Source organism: Takifugu rubripes, chromosome 8, assembly GCF_901000725.2.
Source record: "Takifugu rubripes chromosome 8, fTakRub1.2, whole genome shotgun sequence".
NCBI lineage: Eukaryota > Metazoa > Chordata > Actinopteri > Tetraodontiformes > Tetraodontidae > Takifugu > Takifugu rubripes.
In genome coordinates, this window is record NC_042292.1 from 18072832 (window position 1) to 18092764 (window position 19933).

The window sequence follows — 19933 nt, forward strand, 5'->3', positions numbered from 1 at the left end:
TGAGATCTGCAGAGTGACTCGAACTTCGAAATCAACATTTTTCACTGGAAGAATGAGCGAACTCCTCGTTTCCAAGTGTCCTTGTCGCAAATGAACGTTAGTGTTGCCTTGAAACCATCTCCCACACAGGGCACCAACCCCGTCCCTGACCCAGAATCCCCCTCATAGAGGACCACCAGGACCAGAGGACTCAAGGCTGTTTGGCCGTACCGGCTGCGTCAGGAGGCGCCGTCATCTCTGACATTTGCACGAGGCTTAAAAAGTGAGTGCGGAATAAAGCGCCTCTCCCGCCCTCTCCATCTGTCTGACAGTTCAATTTCCTGTGCAAAGCTTTAATTCAGAGCATCCTCTCCACCCCATATCTGGAATTTCCATCTCGCAAGGTCATCCGGGCGCGCAGAAGAAAGGGCCGGCGCGCAGATATCCATCGGCGGCACTATTTCTTATTTTGCCCTTGTGCCACCTCAAACCCCGAATAGAACAAAAGCGCGTTTGTGGAGGGTCATCTTTACCTGCGCGCCACGATCCCCCCGCAGGCTTTTAGCTCCGAGCCCAACGATAAAGCACGGAACGTTAAAGGAAGCGAGGACGGGAGCCACATCTCGGAGCGCCGCCACTCCTGCTGGGCCATTCCCGAGCTCAGCCAGCACGAGCTGCGAGAAGAAAAAGCCACCCTAATTGATACGGCCCCCTGTATCGATACGGCAATGTCGGCTATCGCGCAACCTCGACACATCCCAACGCGCGCGCGCGGCAACGCACGCATCGGAAGAATGTTTTATTGATCCGAGAAATAGGCTTAAAGTAATTGCCTAAGGTCAATCTGGCCGGATAAACTGTTTTCGTGCTTCATTAAAGGGAAACACAACTTCTCCCCTCCGTCATTTAATGCGAGTTATTGACTCTCGGTCCCGTGACATTTGGAGACAAAAGCAAACTCCTGCCGAGTTTTCCGACGGCGTCCGCTGCCCTTTGTCCGGAGGAAAACGCCTTTTTCGGCGGCGCTGCCATTGAGCGCGTCGATAGCCGCGCTCGTTTTCGAGGAGGACGGATGGATGTTGATCCGGGCTCGACGGACCGCCCTTCCAAACCGCGGACCTCCGTTAAAAAATGAGAGTCCGACATCGGTCGATGGAAGTCAATGTTGGCCTTGAAAATGGCGTGGGAAAAATGGCACAATGTTCGTTGACGGAGGCAAAGGTAACAATCAAATGAATTAAATTAACATTTTGGACATCGACGACGTCAATACAACAATCGGTTTCATCCAAGTGAGGGATCGAGCGTTTGGCGGACGCCAGGATCGATGACACGGCATCGAGCTCCTGCCTCCACGGCCCATTCAAAAACCACCTTCCCTGATGAAATATAATTAGATTCCTCCGCAGAATGAAAAAGGTATTTCGGACAAAGGCAACGGAAAACGTCGGTTCGGGATCCGTCGCCGCTGAGGTGCTTCGGAAAAGGGAGAAAACTGAAATTAGCTTTAGAAAGAATGAAGATGGAAACCAATCGCACAATCTTTGTTTCTCTCTGCATCACCACCAACTCTGATTATTATAGAAAATTAAACCCACAATTCACTGGATTGGCGATGGAAATATTGCTATTTTATGATTCCCAACCTCCTTCCACTCTGCAAACTTTTAGATTAACCTCGAATAATTAAGGGGCCGTCGGAGCGAATGACTGCTAGTAAAGGGGAAAGATCAGTGATTCAAGCCAGTGAATTAAAATTACAACCAAAATGATCTTTTTGTCCCTCAGAATTGTCTTGGGCTAATTTTCCGTAATGTTTCCATAATGTTGATAATAGAACCACATGTAGATTTAAGCTAGTTTTCCCTCAGGATGTGGCTAGTTTAGCCAGTTCCCATTCATTTCCCTAATGTTACCGGGATTGCTGGAGCCTGGCATGGAAATTGCTACCCCATCAGAGACCCCCCCCCGACCAGAGGAACATTTAGAACCTCCAATCAAGCTAATGCGCATGTTCCCGAACAACGAGCGGAAACCAGACCATCCGCACAAAAGCGTGACTGCTAATAATTGGAACCCAGTCCTGGACTCATGGAGGACCAGGTTGGGCTGCAAACTAATGACGGGTGAAATCTGGCCATCGAAGCTCCGCCCCCTTGAGGTTTACCCTCTATTCATCTTCATTTAGAAAGAGGTATGGTAATTATTTTGCATATTCATGAGCTTTGTGCGGTCACATCGTGCCGCTGCCTGGCCACGCCCACAAACAGAACTCGCCCTGGAGGCAACCGCTTAACCTTGTCCTCACAAAACTCGTAACAACCCGTTGTACATTAGGAGCAGCTAACGGCCAGCAGGCTGAGGAAGAAATTGCCTCTTCACGTCCCCACATGAGGGATGAAGACGAGTGCGAAGAGTCCACTGATGTCATTGGGAAAAGTGTTATTCCCGTCTTTATCCGCTGCACGACCCCATGGAGGGGAAACGTTGCCAATCCAGCTGCTGCGGTGGCTCAGTGAAGGCCCTCCCCCCCCCCCCCCCCCCCCCCTCAGGTACTGCAGGGACACGTCGCACCTTAAATTCTTCTGGCCATCAGCTGAAAGTACGGACCCATTTGAGATACACAGCTCTGTTTTTCCTATGTTCTCTGTTGTCTACCACCCATGTGTTGCAGCACGCCATGTTTGCTAACCAAACACCTTCTAATTAAATACAAAGTGACTGACTGTAAATATAAGTAATAACATCCCTCGTCGCTCGTTCGGATCTAAATTCAGAAGTCGCTTCGCCAACCGGATGAGAGTGTGCTGAGGCACAAACGACGACCCTCAGCGTGTTGATGCCGCGTACAGGCGAGGCAGACGCACAATGAGCCTCTAAGGCTGAATATCGGCTCCAAGGACCGTTGAACGGCTCTCTTTCAAATAATTCGGAGAGAGAAGGACTCCAAATTTCCCCCTCAGTCAAAACCGGAGGTTGAGCGGAGGCTCTAAATTACCCTGAAGTGTGAGTGTGTGAGGCTCCGGCAGCTTGGGAAGAGTGGCGGTACGAGAAAATCACGCTAACGTTTCAACCACGGCACCTTTTCACAGGGAGAAAACAGCCAAGTACCCTGGAGCTCACCACAAGAAGCTCTTACAGAGGAAAAGCAAGATCCTTTCATCCAAAATGTCTTTCCAGTCAACGTTTCCCCCCCCTGCAGCCTGAAACAGCCGTCCTGCTGCTGCCCTACCCCAATATCGTTTGTGTAATTATCCAAACTATTAATATGGACTCTAAATTGATCCCATTGATCCCGTCTTCCAGACGACATCTCTGCTTCTCGTGAAGAAACCCCGACCTTTCCGGGCGCTCCGCCACCCGGCTAGCAAACATCCACTTAGCAAGTTTATCGCCGACGTCCAACCGCGCTGTTCCTCGCCAACATCTGTGATTTGGGACGCCGACCCGCTGCAGCCTCCATGATGAGAGCAGACGCCTTCATATTAGTGGGAGCTTCCCAATAGGAACCCTCATTAGGCCGCTGGAACACAGCGGGATGCGATCCACAGGACCCACACAGGATCCAGACGCATGTACGTCTTTAACGCGCCGACGGCGACAAACATCGTCCCAACTGGGTTTTTCCGTAGAGGCACCGACTGAAACCCAGAAAAGGTCGAGTTTTGGCGAGATCGTCAGTGCTCCAAACGCTTTAAATCCAGACATGTCACAAAGGGAAACATCAGCATTCGGTCCGTCCACACGGAAGATTTAAGCACGCCGACGGACTACGGTGGTCCGCCGCACTGACGCTATCACCAGAGCTGATCTACAATATGCTGATTCTATCATAATAAAGAAAATTGGCTCGATCCCTGAGGAGAGGGACCTTAATAGAAAATAATTCTGCCCTTGAAACCCCGCGGGCCCAGCTTTGATTAGATGATGCTATCTTTGTTTGGACTTGAGCATCTGGGGCAGGACCATGTGCTCATATATTTAATTAAAATACCATTGCCTGCTCTGACAAAAGGGTACTTATCTCATCACAAGTGTGCACCCCTGGATATTTTTTTTAATTCAAAAGATTATCTCAGCGATTGGCTGCAGAGGTGTGATGGATGTGGGGGCAGTGGCGAGCGTGGAATCTATTGGCGCGTCAGAAAACTGGCGTGTCTGCTGTCCACCTTGACTGCGGGCCAGATATCATTGCGCCGCTCCACCTGGCCACGAGACAGAAGGACGCTAGCTTTATCGCTGCAGTTTCATGCACGGAGAGGAGCGGGGGGGCATCGGTTCACAGCCGTTTCTGTGGCCACGGCGGCAAAAAAATTGTGTCGCTGATTGTTTGAGAAGTGACCTCTTTGGGCCAGAACCTCAAGTGTTGCAGGAAGCTATAGAAATGGACGCAAATCATCTTCAGTGAGGTAGATCCTACCCCGGCAGGACCACAAGGAGACTCAAGTGCACAGATGGACGGCGTCCAGTTGGTTGGTTATTTGGGTGGAGCTGGTTGGTGCCCAGATGACCCGAAACATGTGACGAGTGACCGAGCTCAAAGCACAACGGTTTGGGTCTGTGGCGTTGGGGAGAGCTTCTTTATGCTAAAGATGCAAAAATAATGAGCTCCACGTCCTTGGGTTTTTCTCAAGTTTACCAGTTTATGGCCAATTTATTACAAACCAACCCGAAGGAGTCGGCTGTGCAGCTTTGATGTCAGCATATATTGGTTCACCTGGTGGACCAAATAAAGAGGAATCCAACACGATATCCCCGACCTTCCATAATGCCAAGATAAATATCAGTTTTAATCTTGTTCTTCGTATAAAAAGTCAAGGTACGCTAGGGTCCTGATCGTTACAACGAAATACACACGATACAGGTTAAGAGTCAACATTCCCGTCATCACATGACCGGGATGAGCAGAGCGGAGCCGCAGGTGATCTTCATCACGTTGCAGTAGTTTACCTGCTTATTGAGTCCATGACTAACTCCATCCTGTGACCCGCAGTAACACACATTCCCTGGACGGTCATTACCGCCTTCCTGACTGCACCGCTGCTCCTCCTGTGGCCTAATGCACCGAAAATGATGCTCTAAATTAACTCACAGGGGACTTTTGTTCTCCTGGATGTAAACTGTTTCCCTCCCCGCGGATGTTGTCAGGCGCTGAAGGGGCGCGAGAGGTTTTACTGCTTATGGTTTCGATTCTGAAAACACGGCCATCACAGACGGGGCGAGGCGTGACCACCATGAGCCAAGAGTGCGACATGTCGAGCCGTGCAGGGAGGCTAGCAATGAGAATGAGGCTTTAGCCTAAAAACACCGAGAGTTTTTGGTATTTTAGCTATCTGGTTTGAAAAATTCCCTCCTAAAATTCGCTAACCTCCAGATAACACTTTATTGGGGGGAACGTTCCGAAGCTGCAGCTTCTTCTAGCCCAAACCTGACCCTCTCTGATCCCCTTGAGGGCCAAACCTTGGAAAAATCTCCACCCCATCTTAAATCGATGTTATCTGGACTGAAATAATCACCAGGGTAACGTCTGTTTCGTGCCCAGGCCGGCAGGTTCCTCTGACACATGGTGCTGGAGACCACATCGATTCACCCGAGCTGCAGAATCCTGTCAGAGTTAACGATTGATTTTTGTCTCACCGGGGGACGAGTATGAAATTTGTTGTTTTGCGTGTCCTGTCGGCACAGCTTGTACAGTCCTTCATGGTCGGCGCTCAATGTTAAAGCGCTCTGATTGGTCACAACTAAACCATCTTAAGTTTATCATTTCTAATCAACTTCCTCAGGTTTAAGCAGACGCTCAAAGTTGAGTTGGTTTTTACCCGACCTGGGACACATTAGGGTCAGGGTTAGCTCCTAGCTAACTAGCATCCAGCTAACCAAACACGGAGGACTACTTTACTACTGGACCAGGAAAAGCAGGAAACTCACCAGTTGATGCTCAATGTTACGGAGACCTTGATCCACTGCGGAGGCGACTGGTTGGAGTTAAACTGGGATCCATGCTGGATTAGAGATGAGATCCCAGGAGGACCGGACACCGCTGGAGAACAGGTGAAGGAGAAGTTGATGTTGCCCTCAACTGTCAGCAACAAGGACACCTCCAAACGAGACGGCCTGCCAGCCAGAGCCTCCCCCGGGTCCTTCCCAGCCTAAACCGCTCCATCAGAAACATCTGCTTCTTTGTCTGCTAAACGGCTTTCTGAGTCTAAATAAATCAATAATGGAGAATCGAGGAAGATTTAATTATCACGAGACGCACGGCTGGATAATGAAATACGAGTAACGGCTCCCTGAGCAACAAACAAGGAGACGGAGACCGATGAATGAATAATCGCGCCATTAAAATCAAACTTTTCACAGCTGGAAGGCGGAGAGTCAGCTCTTCAGGAGGCTAGCTGCTCATGCTAGCAACAGAAAAGTTCTCTCCTGACCATTGTTCAGCTTTTGACTTGTGCTTCGACTCGTGCGTCGTCATCGCGCCGGTTGTGCCGCGCAAGCATGTTCCCGTTGGCGCCCGAGGCGGCTCATGAGCTAGCATAACAGCTAATTAATGAAGCGGACAGGGACCGGGGTCCTGTCTCCAGCACATTTGATGACCGTCCCGGTTTATAAACGTCAATCAGTGCGTGGCGGTGACGAGTTCCGTCTGTCCACCCGAGTCATATCTGCGGGGGGGGGGGGGGGGGGGGGGGGGGGGGGGTTGGCGGTTCGGGGTCGGTTTGGGGATTTGAGCTGCGCATCGCTGACAATTTCCCTCCATGACTCAGCCGTCAATCACAGCGGCAGCTCGGCAGGAGTGGGACCGATATATATATATTTTTATTAAAACTTTCTATGCAGCATCGGCGGGTAAACAGGGTGTGAGTCACACAACAAAACCCAGTTACCTTTGAGTCACTGTTTGCTTTCATTTCCACATCCAGAGCTCATATAAAATGGAATTTTATATGCCCATCTACAGACGGGTCGGGGCAGCCCAGCAACTCCCCCCCTCAGAGGATGAGAAAGGGTCACAGAATGCTTCTAATTAAAGGTAATCATCAAAGTAAAGTAAGCCAACAGAAAAGAGATTTTTAAACTATTTAGGGTTTTAGAGGGAAATTGACAACCAAAATCCTTTAAACAGCAGCTTAAACAGAAATGATACAGGAAAGTCCAGCGCACAGAAACATCCCAACATTCCATTTCTGAGCCAAATCATCATCAATTTCACTCTCTGCTGTCGAAATAAATAAGTCCCAAAAGCAAAATCATGTCCTCTAAACTACCAGTGATGAGTTCTTTAAATAATCAGTGTTCCGCTGTGCAGATGTAAAGCTAATGTGACTTCATTTACAGCTCCACATCTGGAGCATCATTACACAAGCGTCAAAGATTCCAGTTGCCGTACTCACCTCCTTTCATGCTCGTTGCCGGGCCGACTGGCGTGACCCGTGCACGGCTTATCAAGTAAAACACACAGAATCTGTAAAGAATTCATTGGTTACACAAGCAGAGATATTGAAATATTTATTACAGCTTATGAAATCACTGCTTCTACCACGAAGCAGAGCAGAGAATACAGAGCACAAACGTCCGAGAGGCCCAAAAATATATTATTCTGCGGTTAAACGAGAATTAACGGGTTCAGAGAGTGAAAACATCCCATCGTCTATATAAAGGATCACCGGATCAATGAGGAAAAGTGTTACAAGAGGAATAAATAAGAGGCCGTAATCAGGAATAAAAGTACCGCCGAAGCTTCCATCCTCCATTTTATTCAAATAAATAAACAGAATTCAACAAAAAAAGCGGAAGAAATGAAAAAGACTTTTCTCACTCTTTATCTTTATCTTTAATAAATCCAACAGATTTTCCATACAAGCGTCTGGGGTTCACTGAAAGCTTCCCCACAATGCCGAGGGGCGGAATATATTCTTTATATAACCTCCCTCCGAGGGAGCGCCCCCTTCAGGTAACCCGAACCGTCTCCATGACGACCTGTGAAAAAAGCTCCGTCAGATACAGTAAAAAATGGAAAATGGCAAAAGAGATGAAACCAGGAAAAGGAACTGCGTCACACGGAAAAGAGCTAGGCTGCCTGTCGGTCTTCCTTCTGTTTTGTCGGGTGGTTTTTTTTGCAATTTCATCTTTCCGGCGAGGATAAATGATTTTGTTTTATTTATTTTTTTTAAAAAGAGAGCGAGACTGGTTTGAAAATGGGAGAAAGGCCAGCACAACAGAACAAAATTGGCTCCTAAACACTACGTTTACAGAGACGGAGGGTTCGCTCGGAACAAAAAAAGCATACTATTATGTGCAGTGCTAGTTATCTGTACAATTACATAGAAATATCTCATAATTCTCTCATTAGGTGTTTCTCCCTCTTTTAAGAACTGTTGTTACAGTATGAAGAAAAGAAAAAAAATAACAGCTATGCTTGAAAGCATACAATCAATAATTCCTTCATGGTACTTCTTCAGAACTGGTATTTTTATGTCTTTTTTCCATTGAAGAGACACTTCAGCCAACAAAAATGTGCTGCAACTCACCAAAGAGGAGGAAAATCTTCCAAAAGTCACTGTGGATACAGAAGTATAATAAAATAGTCTCTTCCACTCCCCCTTTTATACGGCCAGAGCCGCATAGCTGTAGACTTGTCAGTTATTTTGGAGTGACGGGCTATATCTGGGACACCTAAAATTCCCGTGTGGGCGACCGTCTCTTTTCACACGGAGACAAAACACACTGAACCACACGGGGTTTGAAGGGAGGAACACAACATTGACAATTTCCTGTGAAGTCTATTCAAACCATCCGGCCCAGATTGGAGAGATTATAATCCAGAGGACAGTTCTTGGTCCGGCCTCAGCATCCAGGACGCAACAAAACCCAAAAAAAACAACAGAGGCTACGACCGCCGACCACTGATGGATGAGAAGGTGAGGACTGTGGTGGTAAGAAAGGTGGCGGAGGAGAGCGTCGGGCCTATAGGCTGGTGACCAATTGAGAAGGCTCCTGGTGCCCCTCGTCTGGAGATAAATCCTCCTTGTTGGGGGGTACGATGAAGCCATCGCTGCTCCCCCGGCCCAGGTGGTAGTAGGAGTGCAGCTGGTGGAGGTGGTTGCGTGAGCCCAGGTTAGGCATGCTCTTGTAGTAAACATCATCCAAGCTAGCCTCTGGGCTCTTGTTGTCCCCGCCGTCCTTGGAGTCGTCGGTGGACTCGGCAGACATATCTGGCAGGCCGGACAGCATGGGCATGCTGGTGTAAAGGGAGTCTCTCTGGTGGCTGTGGCTGGGTGACGAGCCCTCGTCCTCGGTGTGCTCGGTGAGCAAGGGGAAGAAGCTCTCGCTGTTCTCCTGGGGGATCCTCCGTCGGGATGAGGAGGAAGTGGTGGCGGAGGAGAAAGAGTGGTGAGGCAGGGGCAGCGGCGGTGGTACCGACTGGTGGAGGTGGTTGTGAGGATTGTCTGCCGCCGGCAGGGACGGGGGAGGTCTTTGGGGCAAAAGGGGGGCGTTGGACTCCTCGCGGATCAACTCTAGCCCCAGGCCTTCGTCGTGGTGTGGCCCGAAAGCGGGGTGGTCGTCGAGGCTAAGTGCGACGTTCATGCCCATCCCCATCCCCACCCCCAAACCCATTCCATAACCGCTGTCCTTGCCGCCATTGCTAACATTATTCACCAGCTTGTTCATCAGGTTCCGGTTCTGTTCACTAGAGCGCTCGTGGGAATTGTTGAGGTAGGAGGGGATGTAATTGGAGGTCAGCTCCTTCAGGATCTTCTTCTCCAAGGTGGTCTCCTTGTGGTTGTAGCCCCGGTCAATGATCTGGACGCAGTCACTCATGTAGTCAGCACTGGCGATGCTGTAGCTGTTGCCATGGTTACCATTCAGTGGTAGAGTATCCATGATACTGGTATCCCGGGCATTGTTCAGAATTCCCTCTGAAACGACAGACATGGATCGGATCGAGGGCAAATGCGTAGAGCTAAACCAGAAGCTTGAGTCCCTTAGGAGGTCACGTCGCTCCAAAATTAGCCAAACTTGTCACGTAGCCAAAATAGCTGTAAGTTTTAGGGAAAAATCAAACTTTTCACTGGAAAAAGTCGTCATTTGCTAATTTGCTTGCAACGTGACTTCCTTGGAGGACTAAGAATTACATTCTGTGCTCTTCCTTAGATATTTAACTGAGGTGAGACACAAAACAAGACATTTGTACTACACGGCTAATGCTAACAAACACTTACCTTCCCTTTAGCATTACACAGTAACTGTACTCAGTTACTTTTTACAAACTCTCGGGATGAAGACGTGTGACACAAACACAAAAACACGCCACAGCACAGCAACCACGGGACAAAGCGTGTGCACTAGAATCACAGCATGCAACACAGAAAGAGGTCCAAAAGTCAGTGGACACCCCACCCATAGCGTCCCGTTTGAGCGCTAAAATTTAGCATCGCGAAATTCGACAGAAACGATTTCACTGTTGCCTGGTTTGTGCAGATTCATGCACGGATTAGCTTTGTTCTCAGGAATTCTGCAGTAATATCAAGTTCGCCGACGTCAAAGTCCAAGTCTGATGCTAATTCAGACTGGCTGAGACAAGGACGCTCACGCGGTCCGACCTCCGAGGAAATCTGACACGCTGCGTTTCCGAGACCTTCGAGAAATGTATCGGCTGATCAAAGCAGATGGGAAAATGAACGTAGTGTACAAAGGCATCGATGTTCAATACGCATCAGGAAGGAGCGCGGATTAGCCCGCATTGATGTGCCAGATGAAATTTCCAGGGCCTGATTGGTGCGATCCGAAACCTCGGCGGACGTTCGCCTGCGAGGAACATCGACTCCGGACGTGATCTGAAGCGATTTTTACACTTTTCTTTGAAACGTCGGGGACCTTTTCATTAAAGAGCGCCATTACTGCCAAAGGGAATGAGACTTTTTCCTCCTTCTTCCCTCTTTTTCATCCCCCCCTTTTGTCAGCACTGGGTGAAAAAGAAAGTAAAGCCAAAGTCAATTACATTTGATAAGCAATGTTTAGTTTGACTCCCATACTTGTCTCTCTGTAGGGCTCTTTTAGGGACAGCATGAGGGAGAGGAAAGAAGAGAAGAAAACACAATAAGCAAAACAGTGACAGCTCCAAGAGAAATGTCCAAACACAGTATGCTGATGACGCGTTCCTATTTCTCTCTACATGCACAGTTTGGTCGCGACTCCAGGAAACGTCTCCTACGTGGCTGCGGGACGAAGCGGCTCTTTCTCTTTTTTTGCCGGATCAGCAGGCTAACAGGAGGCTGCGGCGCTCACGCGTAAAGCGCAGCCGTAAATCTCGCGGCGCATTAGCATTTTCATCCTTTTAGATATTTCTTTTATACCCGCAGACACGTAAATGAATTACAGCCGCTCCGACGAGAGCTCCGGTGCGGCGCTTTGCATGGCGTCCGTGAATTATCTGCTGATCAAAGCGCGCTTTTACACGAGTTTCCTTCACTTTTACACACTCGCGAAAACTCGCAGCCGCCGCCGCACATTGACTGATGAGCGCTGGGGCGAAATAATAACTGCGCTACGCCAGGAAAGAGGATAAACGGGAGTAAAATCCCATTTGAATGAGACACAACATTCACAGATTTCAGCATTAAAACGTCTCACTTGGTCGGAACGTTTGATTAAACGCCACATTTCATACAGCGCTTCACATGACGAGACAACATCAGAGCAGGTTCAGAACCGTGGGTTGGATCCAGCTCCGCCAGGCCCGGTCCTCAACTGGCGCCCGGTTCACAGCGAGATGCAGCCCAAAAATGGAGAACAAAAACCCGGCAGAAACACAAATCTGCGGGGGTTTTATTCCGCAATGGAGACGGACTCTAGAGCGGCGGTTCATCCCAGCCGGGCTGCAATAACCCCCGAGCCAAGCCGCCGGCGTTCCGGAGCGGAGCAACTTTGTTACTTTAAACCTTAAAAACGGGGAATTTCGCTCTGTTGCCGGGCAGCAACAAAGACCCGCCCACCTCGCAGCTTCTCTGTGACCAAGGCCGAGAGAACCGGGCCGCTCTAGAGCCCACATGAAAGAGAAGAAGCTTGCACACCTTGCGTGTTGTACATGCCCAGAGGGTTGTTATAGACGGCAGACTCCCCAAGCAATGTGTTATAAGGATTGTTAGTGCCATGAGGACGTAGGAGTGCGTTAGGTATAAGATGGTTAGCCATAGCCCCTGCAGCAGCCAGAGACAGAGCGAGGCAGACGGGGGAGGGGGAGGGGGAGAGGGAGGGCGGGTGGAGGATAAAGTGAGGCATAGACAGGGAGAAGGAGAAAGAAAGAGAGAACATTGATATCAGATGCAGCAGAGCAGTGACGGCCGTTAACATCCACACCACATCAGTAATGCGTCGGCTTCGCTAACATGGGAAGCGGCGGGTCCGACCCGACATGACTAATGGCGCCGATGGGAAGGTGTGTTAATTGCATTGTTAATGCCGGCCATTAGCGCTGATGTGACCTTCGCCAGCCCCGGCAGCGCTCGTGCTAACGGACACGAACTACGTGAAAAACAGAAAAAAAAAAACAGGCTACATGTGGCGTCGCGTCTGTGATTTAACAGGACCTGATGAAAACATCTTTATTATATCTCAAAGGATATTTTGGAGCGCGCTCTGTTCACATTTTTCGCTAAAACAGAAAACAACATTCTTAACGGCGGCATTTCCAGCCGCTGCTTCGGGCTGAGCGCTATTTTAGACGGCTAAAAGTGTTGCCTTCACCGTCCGAGATTGTAAAATGGGCCGAGCGACACTAACGGGCAGAGTCAGACTCCCATTTGCCGTGATTATTACTTGTAGCGCTGCCAATCTCCGGAGCCAGGGCGCCGCGGTATGGTTTGCTCTTCTCCAAGAGCAAAGTTCACTTTCTGCACGACTCGGCTGAAAGGACCTCGGAACGAGGCGACGCGATCCCTCTTCAGTCACGCCGGCCGTCCCTTGGCTCCGGCCTTTAACGGACAGAGTGGGAGCTCGCTGCTCATTTGGAGCTCGCTCCTCTAACCAGTGGAACCATCACAGCGTGGAACCTTTGATGAGCTCCACATCTCAATCCTGCACTCTTCACCATCAATGTGTCGTTTCTGATGTTTGTTTTTCAGCTCTGCCGATGAAAATAATTCTCTGAAACGCGCTAAGAACGTCAGTCACATTCATTTCCTGTTTACGCGGTTTTGTTTTTTTATTTCCTCTCTGTGAACGTGACATGACGGACTGACGAGACCGAGCGAGAGCAGGAAAACATCTTTCATCTGGCGCACAAATCCACGGAAATTACAGCAACTCGCAGGGCCTCATTGTTCCTCGCTCCGATTCTGTCAGAACATGAAGCAACTTTCCTTTGACCCGAGGAGTTCTAAACTTTTAAAATGGTTCTGTTGGTCATTTATAGCTCGCGCAGTCCATAACCGAGGCTAATTTTGTGCTAAGTTTTTCGCCGAGTTGAGCTTCATGTCTTCGAACGTAGATTTCACTGCTGACAAACTCCAGAGCTCCTCTCAAGCTCCCTCTGTTGTGCTGTAAATGTTTAAAACGGGGCTAAATGGAGCAGCCGTGTTGCCTGCTCGCTAGCAGCAATAAGAAATCACGTTTGCTCCACGCATGATCCATTAAAAGCCCGGTGGAAATGGGAAGTACATAAAAATGCCTTCGTTATTTCCAACCCGCCTGTTGCCTTTATGGAAGATCCGTGTTCCCCCCCCCCCCAGATTCTCCCTCCCTAGCATACGCTACGCCGAGAGCCTAATTATTGAGATCCCGACGCGACCGCCTCGTGCCCAGCACGCATCCATCATTGGAGCTACGCACTAACGTCCACGTGGGGAGCGTGTTCGTGGGCGCCGACGAGGCCGTTTTATGTGACTCGATCCTCAGTTTTCCCTGTAGTCGGGGTCTGATCCCTGCGATGCTGTCCTATTCCTGATAGCTAACGCCTTTTAGCTGTTTTAGCTTGTTAGCCGTCACTTTCCCGAGCGGTTCGACTGGTTCCAGTTTTGGTGCAGTCAGCCAGTGTTCAAAAATACGGATAGAATCCCTCAACTGTCTGTAGACGGATCCCGTTCCTCATCTTGAGGAAGTTGTTTGAGCAGCCGGGGATAATTGGCTGCTGGAAAAAAAAGCGCCCGACTCGGAATCCTAATTATTTGGAAGATCTACGCTTGTGTCGGAATCTTCCGTCTGAGGAGAAGGTACCTCTGTTGAGCGATGCGGAGCTGTTGACGTCGCCGGTCATGAACGAAGACTCCGACTGTTTCCTCACGGTGTCGTTCCACATCCTCCGGATGCGGCTCTGCCGGGAGAGAAAACGTCAAAACATGTCAGCCAGTTTCGATCCCGACGCGGGAGAAATGCGCGACGCCGGAAGTGAGTCGGCCTTCTGAGGGAAAGTTCTGCGAATGTGGATGAGCGGCAGCTCCGGGAGAGCTGAAGTCAATAATAAAGCCATCAGTCGCGTTCCCTGGACGGTCTCTTCAGATCCGAGAGGGTTCATCTTGGCTAATGACGACGGAGGCCCGGGGGCTGCGGCGCGGGCGCACGCATCCAACTGCGGCGCCGACTACCCTGCCAAGCCTTTTTGGCAGCGGACTCAGACCAACGTTCGAGACATTCAGAAGAAAACGGCGCTCGAACGCACCCCCGATAACCCCCCCCCCCCGAGAAGCAGCGATCCCGATACTGTAACCGCTTTATTATTTGTGTCGCTTTCGGCCATAATTCCGATCCTGCATTAACGGCGTCATCTTTATTCGGCTATAATCCCGGTTTATTGTGCGCTGTGACGGCGGGGGCTGGGCTAAAACAGGCAGGTTTAGGAGCTAAGTCATGAAACGAAGCAGCCCCCCCCCCGCTGTAATTGCCTTCGACACCTTTAGACAGGTTTCAGATAAATTAAGTCATCGCCGTCTCCATTAGCCGCATTTGGAGCAGCTGCTGTAGCACCTCGGCTAATCTCTCCTGGAAATTCTCCGACATTCACACCGCGAGCGCGTTCTTGCTGCAGTCGCGAGGGCTGTTGAAAAAATAAAACGCTCCCAGCGGCGCTGCTTCCGACGGCCCGGGTGGCGTTCCGAGGGGCGCGGACGTCAACATCCGGAGCCGCGGTTTCCCGCTTTCTGAAGGACTTTTTCCAAATGACACATTATTTTTGGAAGCACCGCGGCTCGTTTGAGCGAGCGTTCGTCATAACGAGGAGCCGAATCTGAGGTCTGAAGCAATCTCGTCAAAGCCGCATATAATTAAAGGCTTTGATCTTTCGGCAGAATCCGTCTTGTATCGTGGGATGCAACTGCACGCTTGTGTAGAAGCACTATTTATAATTGAACCACTGGGAGAGAATCAAAGTCTTTAGAATATGGATATGATGTTCAATTATGGTGTATCGTGCCGCCTGTACTGTGGGAGGAAGCCGCGGATCGCCGCTTACACGCCGAACACACACACTTTTTTGGCAGACATAAACAAATCTGCATTTGGGAGCGATTCCTCGCCAGGCGGCTCCGCGTTTGCAGCCTTTTTATCGACAGAAGACGCCTGAAAGGAAAACGGGTGTACTGGGTGCGTTGGCGCCACCTGTGACCCTGCAGAGTAGCGTCCCGGAGCGCGAGAAGCGGCGCCTTTCCCGGAGGCCATGGAGCTGTCCACGCTCTTCCCGCTGCAGCAGTGGGTACGCAGGCACTTGCCGTACTCCTTACGCACCTGTTCAGACATTAGCGGTTAGCCTGGATCCGGGAACAGGTGGGAAGTTTCCCTGAGGAGCGAGTCCATACCTTCTTCTGCAGCACGCAGTGGAAGATGAAAATGAACATCCCCTGCAGGGAGTTGAAGATGGTGAAGAGGTAGGCCATCACCACCGTGCTCTCGTTGACGTACATCAGGCCGAAGGCCCAGGTCAGGCCGAGCAGGCACAGCAGGGCGATGGCGCCGATCACCCAGGACCTGGAGGTCAGACAAACAGCCGGGTTACAAACCGGGAAAGGAAACGTGTCGGAGACTGATGAGGAATGATGGCGTGCACCCTTACGGCAGGTTCTGGTGGAGGACTCACGTTGTGGTCCGGTCTAAGGTCTACGTTTATTAAGGCTGTAGCGATGTGAAAGAGCACTCTGTTCTTCTCCGACTAAACCCATTACAACATTCTGAACACGATGGACTTTTCCCGGGAACGTCTCTGCTCCGGTGCACCTGAGTCTCCGTGTTAGCTGGTTGATGCTGCTAACGAGATGGTTGGAGCCGCCGCAGCTCAAGGTCGAACTGCTATTAACACATCCGAGTCCCCAGATCAAGAAGTTAATTTGAACGTACGGCTCCGAGTTTTTCTACGCAGACGACAGCGTCATTTAAAACCACAGGCGTCTCGATGCGTGTGGGAGGTTTGTCATTAATAATGCTAAAGTAACGACTAAAACACTGACATGTGCATTTCTGAATAATTATCACCCCTAAGTGAATATGCTATTAATTAGCCTCGTGCTCTTCCGGCGTCACGACGCCCACGTGTGAATCGCGGCTGAGAACTGCTGCGTTACCGAGGCCGAAGACGCAGGTGAGCAACTCATCCGCTCAGGTTCTGACTCGCTAACGCAGCCTCCAGCGCGACGGAGAACTCCGCAATTATTCAGGCTAACGACTCGCAGCGGCGGCTAGATGGGATGAGGTTTGTTAACATGGTCGCTGAGCGATGGTGTGGCGGCGAGGGTGGGGGGTGTGATGATGGCGCCTTACTTGATCTTGGGCTCATAATCCTGATAGCTGAGAACCACGATGAGAACAAAACATAAAAACAGGAAAGAAAAAATTAACAGAACTGGCATCAACAGATGGAGAACTTGAAGAACAACATAATGTGGGACATAAAAGGGATGGAAAGCACTGGAACCACAACAGAACCAGACGGGCACACGTTTGGGGAAAGGTGCACGTTGATGATTTATAGGTGATAAGTACGAGGATCTAAGTCAGCTCATAAATCCTGGACCCCTCACTTCTAAGCTGTTATAAATGGGCCAGGTGTGCGGCAAAACAAATGATTTATGAATTCAGCGCCGCAACCATTAAACATAATTTTCCCAGGGCCGTCTTAATGACCTGGCAGGAGAGGCACTTCATCACGGCGGCCGCCTGCGGAATGGACACGGAGACGGGAAGTCTCCCCAAATAAACGCTGTCCTCCAAACTCAAGACTGTTTCAAACATTCCGTGGATGGCAGCAGCCGGTTCGGTGCTCGTGCTAATGTCCACCTCCAAAACAGGTGGAAATAGTTGCGCAATATGTAGCGTAGATGCAGAATCTGTCCACAAGGGCGGCGGCGCGCCCCCCCCTTGACTGTCAAAGTGCTAAATCAAGAAGAGCAGCCTTCTAGTGCTAATCGTCGGGGAAAAATCACCAAAAAGCCATTTTAGTCTGAGACTGCAGCTCCGAATCGCTGCCAATTTCCTCTGAAATGACTTAATTCAAAGCGGCGCCGTTCGCCACCTCCAACTGGTCAATTCCAGACTGGTATTAAGTCATTCCGTGGGCGTTAAACAGGAGAGCTGTGATTAACCTGAGGCGGCGTTAAAGACTGGCTCGTGAGGCTAATCACAGCCGAGGCAGGAAAAGAGGGCTCCGCCATTTACGTTGCTGCTCGTTAGCATGTTTAATCTCTGCGATCTCTTCAAAAAGCCACGTTAGCGGGCGGCGGCGGTGTCTGAGGTTACTGCAGGTCAACGCAGCAGCGGTCCCACTCTCGGGGGGGATGAAGGGAGGAAGGAAAACACTTCAAACACGACACGGATGCATTTCTCTGCCGAGCGATGCTGCGTCTTACCGGTGCCACTCTACAACAACACAGCCGTCGTAATAACGGTAGCTGAATCAAAGAGGGGGGGAGACGGAAGGTCGGGGAGGAAGAAGAGGCACATTAAAGATAAACACAGCGCAAGATTAAAAAGGCCGGATGCCAGCGCTAATCACAAGAACGGGAGCAGAGAGGAGCCGCTGAAAAAGAGGGATGAAACTTTCAAATTAGAACAAGGCAGCCTGATGAAATCGCAGCAGAAAACACGACATCAAACCAGAAAAAAGGGGGACAAAATGGCAGAAGGGCGAGACGAGGAGACGCACCTCATTAGGCGGAGCTAAATTTGGCTAATTAACCTGTTGTGCCGTGTCAGAGGGGGGATTTCTCTTTCATGACTGGTGGAAAAGCTTTTAAACGGCGTTCCAGGGGAAGAAAACGGGACTGGACGCGCCAGGTATGAAGCGGCTATTTTTGGCGTGGAGCGGCGAGTAATGAGTCTGCAGGCGGAGCCTTGGTCAGATGAATGAGGACTGACAAAAGCAGCGTAGCTTCAAATCACTTTCTAGCGGGCCGCTGAAACGCCGCCCTCTCATTGGGCGCCGGTCAGTCTCGGGGTCAGGCGGTCAGTCGCCGTCCGCGTTTGGGAGCGGCCGGCGCCATAAATCACGCGACGCAGGGAGACAAAACAACCAGCGGAAAGTCGATACGAGCGAATCTGGCGTCAAACGAAAGAGGGCGAGCGCCAAAACAAGAGGGAAGAGGAGAAGAAAGGCCGTGGGTTTACGGCATCACGGCTCCGCGATTAAGTGCTTCGCTCCGACGTCCTGCTGCTCCGCTCCAATCTGCTGCTTTCAAAGCGCCGCGCTATCGGTCCCCTCGCACACTAACACACGAGTGCGTAACGAGGCAGCCAATCAAGGGGCGGCGGGCGGTCCTCCACTGCTGCAGGACTCAAACACACAACTGCTCAGCCCCAACAGCTTCCAGCCCGGTTCCAGCCTGGGTCCAGCCCGGGTCCAGCCTGGGTCCAGCCTGGGTCCAGCTTGATTCCAGCCTGGTTCCAGCCTGATTCCAGCCTGGGTCCAGCCTGGGTCCAGCTTGATTCCAGCCTGGTTGCAGCCTGATTCCAGCCTGGTTCCAGCTTGATTCCAGCCTGGTTCCAGCCTGGTTCCAGCCTGGTTCCAGCCTGATTCCGACCTGATTCCAGCCTGATTCCAGCCTCGTTCCAGCCTGATTCCAGCCTCGTTCTGACCTGGTTCCAGCCTGGAATCAGCCTGGAATCAGGCTGGAACCAGGTCGGAACGAGGCTGGAATTCCAGCCTGGTGGCCGCCTGCTATTCAGCTTTGCTCGACCAATACTGAGAAATTCATTTGAGGGTTTCGGCTGATTCATTTCTGGCTTCTCATTTCTTACTGTTTTCTCGCGACGCAAATAAAGATTAAAGCCATGAATCATCAGCCTGAAGCCGACAGATTTAAAATGCGGAATCGTGTTCGGAACAGCCAAGCGGAGCTCACTGTGGTCCGGCTGAAGGTGGCGACGTCCAGCTGAGCGAAGATTGATTTTTTATGAGTGCGCCGGGGTGCTGAGCGGACACGGGCGCCGCGCCGCAAGAACAACGGCCACGTTAGCCTCATGTGTCCAGAGAGGCTTCGGAAAGAGGAAAATGAGCCCAAAAAAGAGCTTTAAATGGCATTTGTCTTTGTTTAGCGTCTCATCCAAAAGTCAAAGGTTCTCGCTCACGGCTAATCACTTTCTACGGTTTTGCTTTGATGTTGCGCTCGAGGCGAGCAGCTTTTTTTATCGCCATCAATGTCACAGCGGCGACGTCAAGTCGCTCGTTTTCAGCTCATCGGGTGATGAAAGAAACAAAACTCCGAAGACATCTCTGGCTAAAGCTAATTACCGCGTCCTGACCTAGCTAGAACCGTTGTTTGGTTATCAAACACAAACTAAGATAAACTGGAATCCTGTGAATCATCCTGGAAGTCTCCCGAGAGGCTCTCCGTTTCATCTGGAAAAGACGGTTTTGTACTTCCGTCATTAAACGTTAACAATAAAGTTTCGGGACTACAAAGGCCCGTCGAGCTCATCAAAGCCTCGTGTTTGATCTGCGACTTGAACGGGAATCTTTTACCGTCTCACATCACAA

At 50.5% G+C, this 19933-nt stretch overlaps 2 protein-coding genes across 30 annotated transcripts in view; both read right to left on the minus strand.

Moving 5' to 3' along the window:
- Positions 1–6389, minus strand: part of LOC105419460 (ATP-binding cassette sub-family A member 1) — an 88696-nt gene extending 82307 nt beyond the window's left edge. For 2 of the 5 annotated variants that reach the window (XM_029839925.1, XM_029839923.1), the window contains exon 1: positions 5908–6387. The gene's annotated coding sequence lies outside the window, so the exon portion shown is untranslated. Of the gene's footprint in view, positions 1–5907 lie in introns of all 5 variants that reach the window. The other 3 variants (XM_029839924.1, XM_029839921.1, XM_029839926.1) reach the window with 2 other exon arrangements.
- A 1086-nt stretch (positions 6390–7475) lies between these two features.
- Positions 7476–19933, minus strand: part of LOC101078919 (adhesion G protein-coupled receptor L3-like) — a 126633-nt gene continuing 114175 nt past the window's right edge. For 8 of the 25 annotated variants that reach the window (XM_029840929.1, XM_029840921.1, XM_029840928.1 and 5 more), the window contains 7 exons: positions 16723–16749; positions 15768–15936; positions 15571–15696; positions 14194–14290; positions 12054–12179; positions 11016–11033; positions 7476–9899 (listed from right to left, as the gene is read on the minus strand). In XM_029840929.1, coding sequence (XP_029696789.1) covers positions 8947–9899; positions 11016–11033; positions 12054–12179; positions 14194–14290; positions 15571–15696; positions 15768–15936; positions 16723–16749 — 1516 coding nt within the window. In that variant the 3' untranslated portion in view covers positions 7476–8946. Of the gene's footprint in view, positions 9900–10981; positions 11034–12053; positions 12180–14193; positions 14291–15570; positions 15697–15767; positions 15937–16722; positions 16750–19933 lie in introns of all 25 variants that reach the window. The other 17 variants (XM_029840941.1, XM_029840940.1, XM_029840938.1 and 14 more) reach the window with 8 other exon arrangements.